Source organism: Budorcas taxicolor, chromosome 1 (assembly GCF_023091745.1).
Source record: "Budorcas taxicolor isolate Tak-1 chromosome 1, Takin1.1, whole genome shotgun sequence".
NCBI classification, from domain to species: Eukaryota; Metazoa; Chordata; class Mammalia; order Artiodactyla; family Bovidae; genus Budorcas; species Budorcas taxicolor.
The window spans coordinates 9,964,685-9,977,868 of NC_068910.1; the positions used below are offsets into that span (position 1 = coordinate 9,964,685).

Here is a 13,184-nt window from a genome sequence, read left to right on the forward strand (position 1 = left end):
AATCCAAGACCATCCACCAGAGAGACAACTAATAATAAATTTGGTCATGTGTACACCAGGCCCTTGTTCTTGTGTTTTATTTGTATCAGCCACTCCACTCTCACAATCCCTCACATTAGAGGGGGCTAGTATTATAACTTTGCAGGTTAGGACATGGAGGCTTGGTGAGTTTAAGTCAGTTGCCAAGGTCCCATCTGGGAAGTGGCAGGGCTGAGGTGTGGATCCTTGAGGAGCCTAGATATACATACTCACCAGACACAGAGATGATTGAAATACAGGAGGAAACACAGTGAAGACCATCATAACATGGGCAGAGAGGCTCTTATTATTCCAGGCAGTCAGAGTCAGGTAGTCAAGTCAGCAATCCAGGCTTCACGGAAACTCCATCCTAGAGGTCATAAGGAGCAGATCAGTGTGCATGGGAAGGCCCAGCTAAGGTCTGTCCATCTGGTTATCAGTTAGTTCACAGGAATCCCTGGATTATTCCAGGTCAGGTTAGAACTGCTGACATGTCATTTGATATATTTTCCATCATTAGGTTTCCCTGGTGGTTCGGACAGTAAAGAATCTGCCTGCAATGCAGGAGACCTGGGTTCAGTCCTTGGGTTGGGAAGATCCCCTGGAGAAGGGCATGGCAACCCACTCCAGTATTCTTGCCTGGAGAATTCCATGGGCAGAGGAGCCTGGCACGCTACAGTCCATGGGTCACAAAGAGTTGGACATGACTGAACGACTAACACTTTCACTTTTCACTTCCATCATTAGGAGAATTAGATGAGTTTGTAAAATATGTCCAAGTTTACTTAAGTTCCTCTACACAGCTGCGATTTATGAAGCCAGGAATAGGTTGGGATATCTTCTAAGAAATAATCTCCCTCAGGGAAACCCAGGTTTGTGTGAGAAGCGAGGAGTCAGAGTAGAAGGCAAGCACTGAAGTCTGTAATAGTGAGGTACGGGAAAAGTAATGGGTAAGCTCTCAGGTCCATGCAGAGGCAGCCTGCAGCCCCTCATCTAACATTCCCTGGGAACCACAGTTCAAAACCTCCAAGAAGTATCAATTCTTCCCCCTCCCCATCCCCAAGGTCACTGTTCCAGGGCTTACTGAGGCAGCTTTCCATCTGGCTTCAGGCCAACCCTGACACACCGTCCACCTTTCCCAGGGACACTTTTTTGAGGTTCTCATCTCCCGGGACTAAGCCTGGACCTGAATCCCAGATGGTTGCACCGCCCCACCTGTATAAAGTCTTCACTCCCCAGCTAGCCTTTGAGAACCTCATAAACAGCCCCATATCTCAGTAGTCTTTAAAATCTCCGTCCTTCCATGACATTGTACCTCTGAACACTCTTCGTTCATTAGCGTTTCCAACTCTTAAACATCCTTTAACGCCACACTCGGCGTCCCCTCTCTGAGGCCAGTTCCCACAAAGTCTGCCAAAAGCTGGGACACTGAAGTTACCCAAATGAGAGCTCCCACGCCCAAGTTCCCCGAGTCAGAAAGCCCCACTGGCTCCAAGACAGGGCACGGAGTGGCGCCCCCACGGACCCGTCTAGTTGTCCGTGTCCCTTCAATCCTGGTTAGGCGGGACGCTCCTACCAACCCTCGCGGCACACGCCTGGTAGTACCCGCCGGCTCGGAGGGCGCATGCGCCCTCGGCGCCGGCGGCTGAACCCGGCGATCCAGCCTCAGGCTCGTGGACTAAAGACTTCAGAAGCCTGCGGGAGCGCGCGCACGCGTGGAAGGGGGGGGGCGTGTGCAGAGAGAGGCACACGAGCCGCGCATGCGCAGTGGCAGGCGGCGGCGCTAGCCGAGCTGGGAGATGGCGGCGGCGGCGGCGGCGGAGCGGAGCGTGTGAGTCGCCCGGGAGCCGCCGGCCCGGGCCCAGTGCGACCCCGACCCCGCCCGCCCGCCTGCCCGCCATGGGCAACGAGGCCAGCCTGGAGGGCGGCGCTGGCGACGGGCCGCTGCCGCCCGGAGGCTCCGGCCCCGGCCCGGGCCCCGGTACCGGGAAGCCGCCTTCAGCACTGGCAGGCGGAGGACAGCTCCCGGCGACAGGCGGGGCGCGGGCGACCGCCGGACCAGCGGGTCCAGGCCCCGGGCCTGGGGGTGGTCCGGGCAGGTAAGCGCGCGGCACAGCTCCCGGGGGCGGGGGCAGGAGGGCACGGGAGTGTGTAGTCTGAGGCGGAGGCCAGTGCCGGGGCCCACGACCCTACGGTCTAGTCTGGACAGCGAGGTCGGACGTCCGGCCACACTTTGAACCCAGCTGGTTTGAGGGGGTGGCATGAAGGAGGGTGGCCCCGCGACGCGGCCCTCCCTTTACAGCCGCCCTGCCTTAGTATAAAGCACGATGCTGAGCACAGGGTCAGTCCGGGCCTGCAGACCGTGACTTCGTCAGGAACCCCAAATTCTCTTCACCCCAATGCTGGGCTAAGGAGGGGCTTATGTAACCTCAGCCTGGTCCCTCCACACTGGGGAGCAATGGGATGGAAAACGTCCTCCCTGTCTGCTGGTATCTGCCTGTGTCCATTGTGTTGGGCCGAGGAAAGAGCACAATGGGAGTGGCTGTCAGGGAGGATAAGTGTCACTGTGAGGAGCAGAAAGATGTGGAAATAGTTGAACCATGAACTTGGTCATGCGCTTTCCTCAGGCATTTCGTAGCTAAAATCTTTGGAGGAGGGGAACCGGACGCCAAAAGGTACTTATTTAGGCTCAGCAGTACTAACAGGGTCATGTGCTTTCACCATGGTTTAGTGAAACACTTTGAGGTGAAGCAAAAATGCTGTTGAATCATCTAGAACCAAATATGTTCTGTTGCCTCATGATCTAGAGTCCTACCTCAAATCAGTGACATGTTTTAAACAGAACATATCTGATCAAATACTATGAAACCAGCTGTTTAAAATGCACGTGATGGTCCTATAAACAATTAAGTGGCGTAAATGCAGTGGAAGGAAATGCCAATATATAGTAAATCAGTCAACTGAAAACTCAGGAAAGCTAAGAGACGACAAGATAAAATGGAAGGCGTTATCTTCACAGCAGATAGACCCAGGGAGTAGCAAAGCTGGGGTGTGCTTTGGATCCATGTGAGTCTGCTGATAAATGTTGCCTTGGTTTTTCTGTGTGTCCCACAAACTGTAAGGGAGCACAATTTTTGCTTCTTCAGCTGCCCAGCTGTGCCTCTCATGGGCTTATTTTCTCAGAAATCGTTTCTTAGACAATTAATGGTAATGAAAAGCGCTCGGTAGCCTGAAACCTGCCGCAGACAAGCCAGCTTGTGACCATCCCTTTTAGAGGGGGAATTTGCCCATTTTACATTAGCTTTTCCAGTAATGCAGTTGTGGAGCACACAGTTCTTAGCACTGCAAATACTGTCCATTTTGCTGCGTGTTGAGCTGCTCTTTGAGTTTTAGCTCGAGGGAGGCTCACTCAGGCTTTAGAGCACTCCCTCCAGGGGAAAGCCTCTACAGCTGTGTGGAAAAACACCTTGTTATTGGGAGTTCTCTATATGGGAAACTCGACATTTCCCTTCTGGTAACCAAGCAGGCTACTCTGCCTGTCATTTATCTGATGTTGCAGAGGCAAGCATATGAAAATTTGGAAAGACTTGGACATCTCAAAGAGACAGGAAGAGGCTAGTGTCTATTCATATTCCTTTTCAGTATTTCATTTCTACCCCCTGTCTACGTGTTCTACTACAGGGCAGACCCATGAACCACTGTGGGGTAGAGAATCATGGGCTCCTGCTGGATTTAGCAGTCACGTAATTTTGCTCTTGGCTGTAGGCAGTGCATACACACGGGCCTGTTTAGCTATGGTCCTACAGCTATCAAGCTTGGAGGGTGAGCTGGCTATTTGTCACCAAAGCTGGGGATTGGAGGTCCTTAGGAGATGGGGTTTACTCTTCCAGCTGATATTCGCTTGTCTGGGCACCTCAGCCAAGCCGCACCTCCATGATATGTCTCTCCTTCAGCAGCTGTATATCTTCACTTCCTCTCACCCAGCGTCTCAGGTACCTAATGCCAAATTTAGCAAGTTCTGTTCTGAGATGCTGCTGAACAGATTGGCCCATTGATGGAGAAAAAACCCTGTGGCATGTGCTTCTGGGCATTTGGGAAAGAGCATTGGCATACTTTCAAGCCAGCTTGTGAATTTGGGGGAATTACATGGTCAGTAGAGACAGGTGGAGGGTCAGGTAAGGGGAGGACCATTTTACTGACCCCAGAGGGGAATGGAACTGAGGCTCTGGGGGACTGGACTCCTGGCTCTTTCTTGTTGCTGTATTACCCCTTGTCACCTCAGGCTGAATTAGTCTTTTCCTCCTCATACTGAGCTGACTTGGGCCCTGCAAGGGGCCACCTTCACCATTTGAGGCTGAAGAGCTCGGCTAGAACCCTGTGAGTAGCAGTCTGCCACACCCATAGTGCTGCCTCTTAACCTGTTTGGATGATATGGCACTTTGGGCATCAGAGAGTCTCTCAAGGCAGGGCTCTCTGCTCCTGGTCCCAGGGTCACATGCGCAGTTACATAGGTTGTGCCTTCCCTGAGGAGTGCCAGATCAGGGAAGGCTGAACTCTGTCTCAGGCTCCAGGTTCTATGCCTTGGTGTGGGCTGCATCTTCCTGCAGGAAGGGGCACCTTTCAGTTATTCATTCATTCAGTTCATTTTATGGCTGAATGGCTGATGTTCAGTGAAGGTCCAGAGTTGATGGGGTTTTTACCTGTACACAAACCAGTTCAAGAGAAACTTTATCAGTACTCCAGAAAGCACCTTAAAAAAATTGCACAAAGAAGCCATGTAGACCAGTGGCAACGTGGTTAATCGACACCAGCTCTGTGGACTTGCAGAGCTTTGACATTTGCAAACTGATCTTTAGTCAGTCAAGCAAGGTATATTTACCAGTGTCAAGAGCAAGCACTGTACTGAGCTTTGTGGAGGATCTCGAAGGATACACAACGCTCCCCTGGCCTCCAGCACCTCACAGTCTGGGTGGTCAGAAAGCTCTTGAAGAACTCTTGGAGAATACGGAAGGATCCTAGGAGTGACCCTGCAGGCACCTCAGTGTCTGAGGAGCATTTACTAGGTAATGCTTATAGAAGGGTTGTCAAGTGAGAAGAGTAGAGAGGCAGAGCCAGGCTTCAAAAGAAGGAGAATCCCAACTCTGCTTGGGAAAGTGAGGGAGGCGGCCCTGGGAGGTAGAGAGAGGAAGAAATGGCATGAGGCACATGGTTTACACAGGCAGAGACTGGGGCTGAGTGCAGGGGTGTGAAAAACTGCGACAAGCCACATAAGGCTCCTCCTTGTTACCCCATTGAAATCAGTGATCAGTGCTGAGCTGTCACTCATTTCCAGACCATATGTCAGGGAGACATCTTGAGCCCAGTGCAGCTGGGTACAGAGAGCCTGGGCATTTGTGGGAAGGTAGGCGAGGCTGTCCTGAGAACCATACCCAGAGTTCCTTTCTCAAGATAGGTTTGCCATAATTATATCTCGAAGATAAATTAATGAACGAATAACTAGGTTTGTCAGGCAAAGTATCTCTGGTCTGAGATTAGCCAGACTTGTTATACTATATCAGCTAACAGTCAGGCTCTAGAAAAATCTGGGATTAATTTGTAAGGCCAGAAAGAAAGGATACAATTATTAGGTTTAGAAATAATGGGCCTTTAACATTTAGAGATTATGTTAGGCCACTGGATTCTCATGGAGGACATGTCATGGAGTTTGTGCTAAAGTGACCCTAATATCTGGATGGTGATGATGTAAAAAACTTACCCTAAGAGGGAAGCCATTTTTGCATTTCTTGCCTGGGAGAGAGGGGCAGTTTTGATAATATAGCTATTTGTAGCCTTGGTAAGACTGATAATATGCCATAGGTCCAAAAAAAAAAAAAAAAAAAGCTATGGATTTGTTAGGGAGAGAAAGTCTATTTTATTTAAAGTTTTTTTTTTAATTATGGAAAATTTCAAACACACATACATAAAAGTAGAGAAAATAAGTTAATGAACTGCCATGTTCCCATTGCCCAGCCACAGCCATCAACTCACAGCTGATCAAGTTTATCTATCTCCCTTACTCTACTTAAAGCATCTTCAGTGGAAGCATCATCCAGATATTCAAGCATTTCATCATCAATGTTTCAGTGTATATTTCTAAGAAATAAGGGCTTTGGGGACTTTCCTGGCAGTCCAGTGGTTAAGACTTCATGCTCCCAATGCAGGGGACACAGGTGTGATCCCTGGTCGGGGGTCTAAGGGGCTTCTCAAGTGCTACTAGTGGTAAAGAACCCACCTGCCAATGCAGGAGACGTAAGAGATGCAGATTTGATTCCTGGGTTGGGAAGATCCCTTGGAGGAGGGCATGGCAACCCACTTCTGTATTCTTGCCTGGAGAATCCCCTGGACAGAGGAGCCTGGTGGGCTACAGTCCATGGGGTTACAAAGAGCTGGACACAACTGAAGTGACTTCAGCATGTGCTCACGGGAAACTAAGCTCTGGCATGCTGCACGGTGAGGTGAAAAAGAAAGGAAATAAGGGCTTTGTATAAACATTACCCGGAGAAAGTAATGGCAAGCCACTCCAGTACTCTTGTCTGGAAAATCCCATGGATGGAGGAGCCTGGCAGGCTGCAGTCCATGGGGTAGCTACGAGTTGGACACGACTGAGAGACTTCACTTTCACTTTTCACTTTCATGCATTGGAGAAGGAAATGGCAACCCACTCCAGTGTTCTTGCCTGGAGAATCCCAGGGATGGGGGAGCCTGGTGGGCTGCCGTTTATGGGGTCACACGGAGTCTAACACGACTGAAGCGACTTAGCAGGAGCAGCAGCATAAACATTACCACAGCACCATGATTGCATCTAAAGAGGGTAACAATCTCTTCTTAACCTCAGGGAATATTCCATCAGGGTTCAGTTTTTTTGGATTATTTTATTAATTTATTTTTATAATGGTCTGTTTGAATTGTAATCTGAACGAGGTCTGCACATAGCATTTGTTTGCTACGTCTCTTCAGTTTCTTTAAATCCGTAAGTTCCACTTGTGATTTATGATTGTGTGGTTTTTCCTGTGGTTTCACATACGCACACATACACACACACACTCATATTCTGGATTATGCTGATTGTATCCCTGTGGTGTCATTTAAGATGTTCCCCTGTCCCATATTTTTCCTCAAAATGGGGAATTACATCCAGAAGGCATTCAGAATCGCATCAGGGGTTTTTTGGCCAACAAATCCTAGCTTTTTAAGAAAGTTTGTTGAGCACTTCCGATTGGAAGCGGCTAGGAGTTCGTTGAAAGAAGATCCAGACTTTGGACTAGTTTGAGAACAAAGATCGATTCCATGGGTCATTTTTCCATTCTTTTTCTAAAGTTCTTCCACCGAGTAGGTTTGGTTCTGAGTTTAAGAAGTCAAAGCTTGCGGACCCCCTAGGTCATGCCTTTTCACCCCAGCATCACAGGTGGAGCCTTCCCTGTATGTGTATTTTATATATTATATATGTATAAGTAGCTGCCAGGAGATAAGATTTGGGGCTTCAGTAAATCCTCCCTCTTCTCCTAGGTCCTGCACATTTCAATGGGCCCCTTTCCCCTTGTCTGATGGAGGCGGGGAGGGATAGACCTTGCTATGTGTGGGTTACTTGGGGAGAATCTGTTCCTGGAGCCTGTGGCCTGTGTGCTGTGAGTTGGGGCTGACTGTGGAGGTAGGCTGGCAAAGCTGTCGTAACAGTTACAACTACTGCTGGGTGCCTGCTCCATCACAGTCATTCCTCTAGGTGTTTTACACACACTTATTCTCACACCGGGCTTCCCAGGTGGCTCATCGGTAAAGAACCTGCCTGCCAATGCATCAGACACCGGTTCAATCCCTGGGTCAGGAAGATCCCCTTGAGTAGGAAATGGCTACCCACCCTAGTATTCTTGCTGACAGAATCCCCATGGACAGAGGAGCCTGGCAGGCTACAGTCCATGGGATCACAAAGAGTCGGACACGACTGAGCAACTGAACATGCGCACATTCCTCACTCCACCTACCTGGCCATGCAGCTCCTGCGGGGTCTGTCTGTCCTGGCCTTACTTGCCTTTCCTGTCCAGGGATTCACTTTTTTAAAATGGTGAAATGGTGAGCGGAGCCTGCATGCCTGCAGCATGGGCTGAGTGTCACACTAAGACTGGAGGCCCTCCTGGTCAGCCAGGCCTCAGTGGACACTCCAGCTGTGGGGACTCCCATCTCAGTTGATGCCTGAGTATGTCATGTGGGTATTGGTCCTGCCTCTGGAGGACTTGCTCAGGCTTCTTTCCAACAGGGCCATCTGCCATCTCCACTCACCTGCGGTGGTGGGAGCTGGTCGAAGCTGGGGGATGACTTGGGACCCTGGCCTGTGTTCAGGGAGATGGAATTCTGGTGACCCACCTGCTGTGGATTGGGCCTCTGGCGGGGGCCTGTCCCCTTCTGGTATTCTCTGAGCCCAATATCTTATCCTTGAGCCTGTGGGACAGCTGGGCCTGTGGGATGGAGCCAAGGTGCATGTTCCAACTCCCCTGTGCTGTGCCTTGGGCACCCAGGCTGCTCTCTCCTTCCTGTACTTTGCTGTTAGGGGCATCCAGGGCTCTTAAGAGAACTTTGCTCTAGGAGACATCTCTTACCTGGTATCCTCACTTCTTTCTAAGAAGAGGCTCACCTGGAAGCATATTGCGAGTCTCCAGGGCATTGTAGGTCACCCTTGGGGTCAAATCCAGATTTCTTTGGAGGGACCTGGCTACTTCTGAAATGGTGAGACTACTGTCAGGGCCAAAGGTGAGGATGAGATTTTCCCTAAGAAGTTGTAGAAGGACTTGGTCTCAACCACTGAGGAGATCACAGAGCCTCCACAGATTGTCCAGGAGCTCACACAAGGGGTCACTGGGCCTGGTCCCATCTGGCACCGCTGCTTGTACCCAGAGGAGCCCAAGCTCTCCACTGCCCCAGGCTCAGGGAGGGGGCTGTCCCCCCAAGGATGCTGGAAGAACCAGTAAGACATTGGGTGCTTTGAAAGAAAGGAGAGGTAAGGAAATTTGCCAGTAGGCACATCTGTATACTGGATACATTTGTGTGTGCTGGTAGGTAATCAGGGTCGTCTGCACTTTTCATATATGGGAGTGGATATGAGGAGTCATATATGTGAGGAATTTCTACAGTTAAATTCTACTTAGAAGTAGCAGGACTTTAAAGTGAAGTTCATCCATGTATCTGGAAACCTTTGCTCAACACCTATCAGATGCCTATCCCTGGGTGAAATGAGAGGAAAAAGAAGCTCAGGAGGTGGGCTCTGCCCTCGAGGGGCTCACAGTGTGGTGGGAGAGAAAGAGACACTTCAGTTCAGATCTTTTCCCTTGCCTTCCCTAAATTAGAGTTCACTCCTGCCTTTGTCTCACAGAGGTAAGGGGAAAGAGCGCACCATGAAAAGGGGTTGTATCATTTTATCTTCTAAAATAGTAGAGCACATATTTGTATGATGTTTTACAGCTTACAAAACACATTCACAGCACTGACTTACTCTGTTGGGAGCTCCAAAGGTCTAACATGAGAGATTCAGAAGAAAAGCCAGCTTCGCTGACTTTAGCAAACCCAAATGCCATACACTGAGCACAGCTGGAGAACCACGTCACTTCCCTGCCTCCTGCTCTCAGAAGATGGAAAATTTAGCAAGAGGATGGCGAGGGCTTTGAGGACAGGGAAGAGATCTGGAAGTAGGACATTTGAGCAAAGGAGAGGGTAGGGTTGGGTGGGGGATGAAGAACAGTGGAGACTTCCTGGGCAGTGGGAAAGGGGGGTCAGAAACTCAGGTTGTAATGAGTCCTGACCTTGCCTGAAATGAACTATACCTGTGGGCTTGGTCCTTGTTTTTTTTCCATCTGTAAACTGAGAAATTTAACTAATCTCCGAAGTCCCCTCCACCTCTGACAGCTTATTTCTGTGAGATGATTGAAAAGGAAAGGGGAAGCTTCCCGCTGTTCAGCTTCACAGAGTAGAGAAAACAAGTCCAACTGGCGCCTTTAGGTTAATTAGAAGAGCTTTAAATGAAGAGGATTGCTCTCCCATTGTGGCCCGGAGATCTTCCGGAGTGGACAAAATGACTTCACAATCAAGCCAGGAGCCAGGAGGGGGACTGGCTCCCGCCTTGCCACTTGGTCGCTCCTGGTAAGCAGGGGCTCTTGAAAAGCTGACGGCCTCCTACTGGCTCTGCTGGCGGCCAGCAAGGCGCCCAGCCGGGCCGGCAGAGCCTGCTGCCGGCGCCCTCTCCCCAGCTGTGCTCGACGGCTCACCTCCTGAGTGTTGTCCCCTGCACATTCCACAGGAGCTCTGGCGCAGCCTGTGTGCTCATGACTTCCAGGGGGACGGGGGTTGGCAAACCCTTCGTGGTGGGGGAGGGGGCCGTGGAAGGGGCTGGGCCTGAAGGAGACCCTAGTTCTGGCCTCTCCAGTCAGGCAGCTGTTCGGCTTCCTCCACTTGTAGAGCAAGGAGCTGGATGTGGCCCTCTCTGCAGTTTCTCCTGCAGCTGCGTGGGTTCTGTGGGCTCAGGCCAGGTCTCCTCCAATGTCAAGGTCTGGCCTGTGAGGCTGCTTCCTTCAGGAGCATGCTTGAGCTTCAGCACCTGGTATGTTTGCTCTGTCCTCCTTTTGTTTTGAGCATCTAATTAAACCCCTGAGGGATGCCAGGACGGCGGCTTCCATGTTCCCCAGAGGTAGGAGCTCCGCCTTGGCGTGACTTCCCTAGTGGTCCAGGCCTTTGCTCCCACCCAGGCAGATGACCCCTGTGTTGGGAAGTTCTCTCCCTTTTCGGGTCTCCTTGCACCTCCCGTCCTCTTGGTCCTGGCTCCGCCCTCTGGCCCCACTGACTTACCTGCTACAGATTTGGCAGGATCGCACGATGCTCTCAACTCCTCAACCCCAGTCCTCTCTCAAGATGACTTCTCCAGCTCCCGTGGCTGGGAAGTGGCTCTGGGACCTTTGCTGACCTGGGCTGTCCACCCAGGGCTGTCAGATCCTGGGGCCAGGGAGGCTTGGAGAACAGGGCTCAGCAGGTCACGTGGACTGTGAGTGACCAGCCTGAGGATGAGGTGCCTTGGCTCACGCAGCCTGAAAACACCACCCTACACCTTCCTGAGCGCTCCGTGGCACTGCACCCCATGGTTGTCCAGCCTCATTCTGGGCATCTCATCGTGAAGGCTGGGTTCCCTCCTTCCTGGGCTTGTGCGACCTGAGTGTGAGGGGGTTCTGCAGGGGCCCCTGGCATGACTTCTCTGGTCGCACTTAGAGATCCCTTCCAACCTAGTGAGACCTCTTTTGGATCCTGATTCTTACCTCTGAATTGGGGTAATAACTAAGGCAGTCATTGTTTCTGTAATTATGTTATGAGAACTTCTCCCCTTCCTATGGCCCCTAGAGCCCACTTTCCAAACCCCTTTGTCTGCTCTTGAGTGGCCAGTGTTGGGTCTAGAGGCCACAGCCTTGCTGGCTTGGGTTTGGAGCAGTGCCAGCTGAGGATGGTGGCAGAGTCAGGGCTCGAATGGAGAGGCCGCCACTGCCGGCACCTTTGCCATGGTAGACCCGGTGCAGGCTTGTCCTTCCCTGGTGGCGGGGTCATGCTGGCCGCTCTTTAGGGTGCCTTGGCCTTTGGCTCTGTAGGTTAGATGTCCCTGGGACAGCAGGTGGTCTGAAGATGAGTTTTAGACACACATAAAAGGAGAAAAGATGACAGGGTGAACTCCCTCCTATGAACCCATCACCCAGTATCAGCAATGATCAATGTTTTGCCAACTTGTTTCATATATTTTCCTCCCACCTTTTTTTGGCTGGAGTATTTTCAATAAAAATCCTAACATATCATTTGAGTCATAAATACTTTAGGATGTACCTCTAATAGTTAAAAGATATTTTTATTTTCATCCAGTGACATTATCAAAGACAACAAAGTTAGTAAATTCTTAATATAACCTAATACCTAGTCCATGTTCAGTGTTCCTTGATTATCTCAAAAATGACTCTTTATTTCTAATTTTTTAAATTAAACTTTTTTTTTTAAGCGAGAGAAAAGATAGATTTTTATTTATATATGTCTGGGGGAGTTCAGAGAAAAATGTGATTTCCAAAAATGATATTTTAGAGTTTGTTCTTTCACATCAGAATGCAAACAAATCTTGCATATATATAGACTGCTATATATATATATATATATATATATATATATATGTGCTTGTTTCAAAATAATAATATAGATATTTTTACTAGCAGTAATACTAATGAGCCTGGTAGGCTATTGTCCATGGGGTCGCAAAGAGTCTGACACGACTAAGTGACTTCACTTAATACTAATGAGTGTAGTTTAAGATTCCCTTGTGGTTTCTTTTGTCCTTAGCGTGTATCTTTTCAGGAATTTGTAGTCAAAGTTTGTGTTCTAGAGTTATTATAAATGATTCTTCTCTGTCTAGTTATGCTATTAAGAGGATATGCAATTAAGTTTGTTTTTCCAGTTTGTGTTCAGCTTGTAGAGATTGCTTTTTGATCACTTATCTGTTGCTATTGTCATACTGCACAATAAATCAACCAAACTCAGTGGCTTCAAAAGCAGTTTTTTGTTTTGTTTTGTTTTTAGTTTGCCTGCTGGCTAGAATTCACTGCTCTAGGCTGGACTCCAGGCTGCAGGTGAGTCCAGGCCTGCTCCGTGTGTCTCCCATCCTCCTCAGATAGCAGGCTGGCCAGGGCGTGTTTCCCGTGGTGATGGCAGATGCACAGGAGGGCATGCCTAACCGTACACACACGCTCCAAGCCACTGCTTAGAATGACACATCCATGAGTATTTTTTGAGTCAAAGTAATTTATAGTTAAGCCCAACATCAAGGTGTGGTACTGTAGTTACAATGGCGATATAACAAATTACCCCAAAAGTTAGTGGTGTAAAACATCGTTACTTTACTCACAGATTCTGTAGGTCAGAAATTGAAGCAGAGAACAGAGGGCTGGTTATTTCCGCTCTACAGAGTCGGGATCTTCAGCTGGAAGACTTGAAGGCTGTGGACTGGAATCATTTGACATGTCTTCATCATTACTGTGTCTTACAGCTTATGCTGGCTATTAGCTGGGGCCCTCAGTACTTCCCCATGCGGACTAGGTTGAGCTTCCTCACAACATGGTTCCTGGGTT

At 49.6% G+C, this 13,184-nt stretch overlaps 1 protein-coding gene across 1 annotated transcript in view; it reads left to right on the top strand.

Moving 5' to 3' along the window:
- Positions 1 to 1,917: 1,917 nt before the first annotated feature.
- BSN (bassoon presynaptic cytomatrix protein) overlaps positions 1,918 to 13,184 on the top strand; it is a 70,920-nt gene continuing 59,653 nt past the window's right edge. Inside the window, exon 1 of the mRNA XM_052643517.1 lies at positions 1,918 to 2,117. Within this exon, the coding sequence (XP_052499477.1) occupies positions 1,918 to 2,117 (200 nt within the window). The remainder of the gene's footprint in view (positions 2,118 to 13,184) is intronic.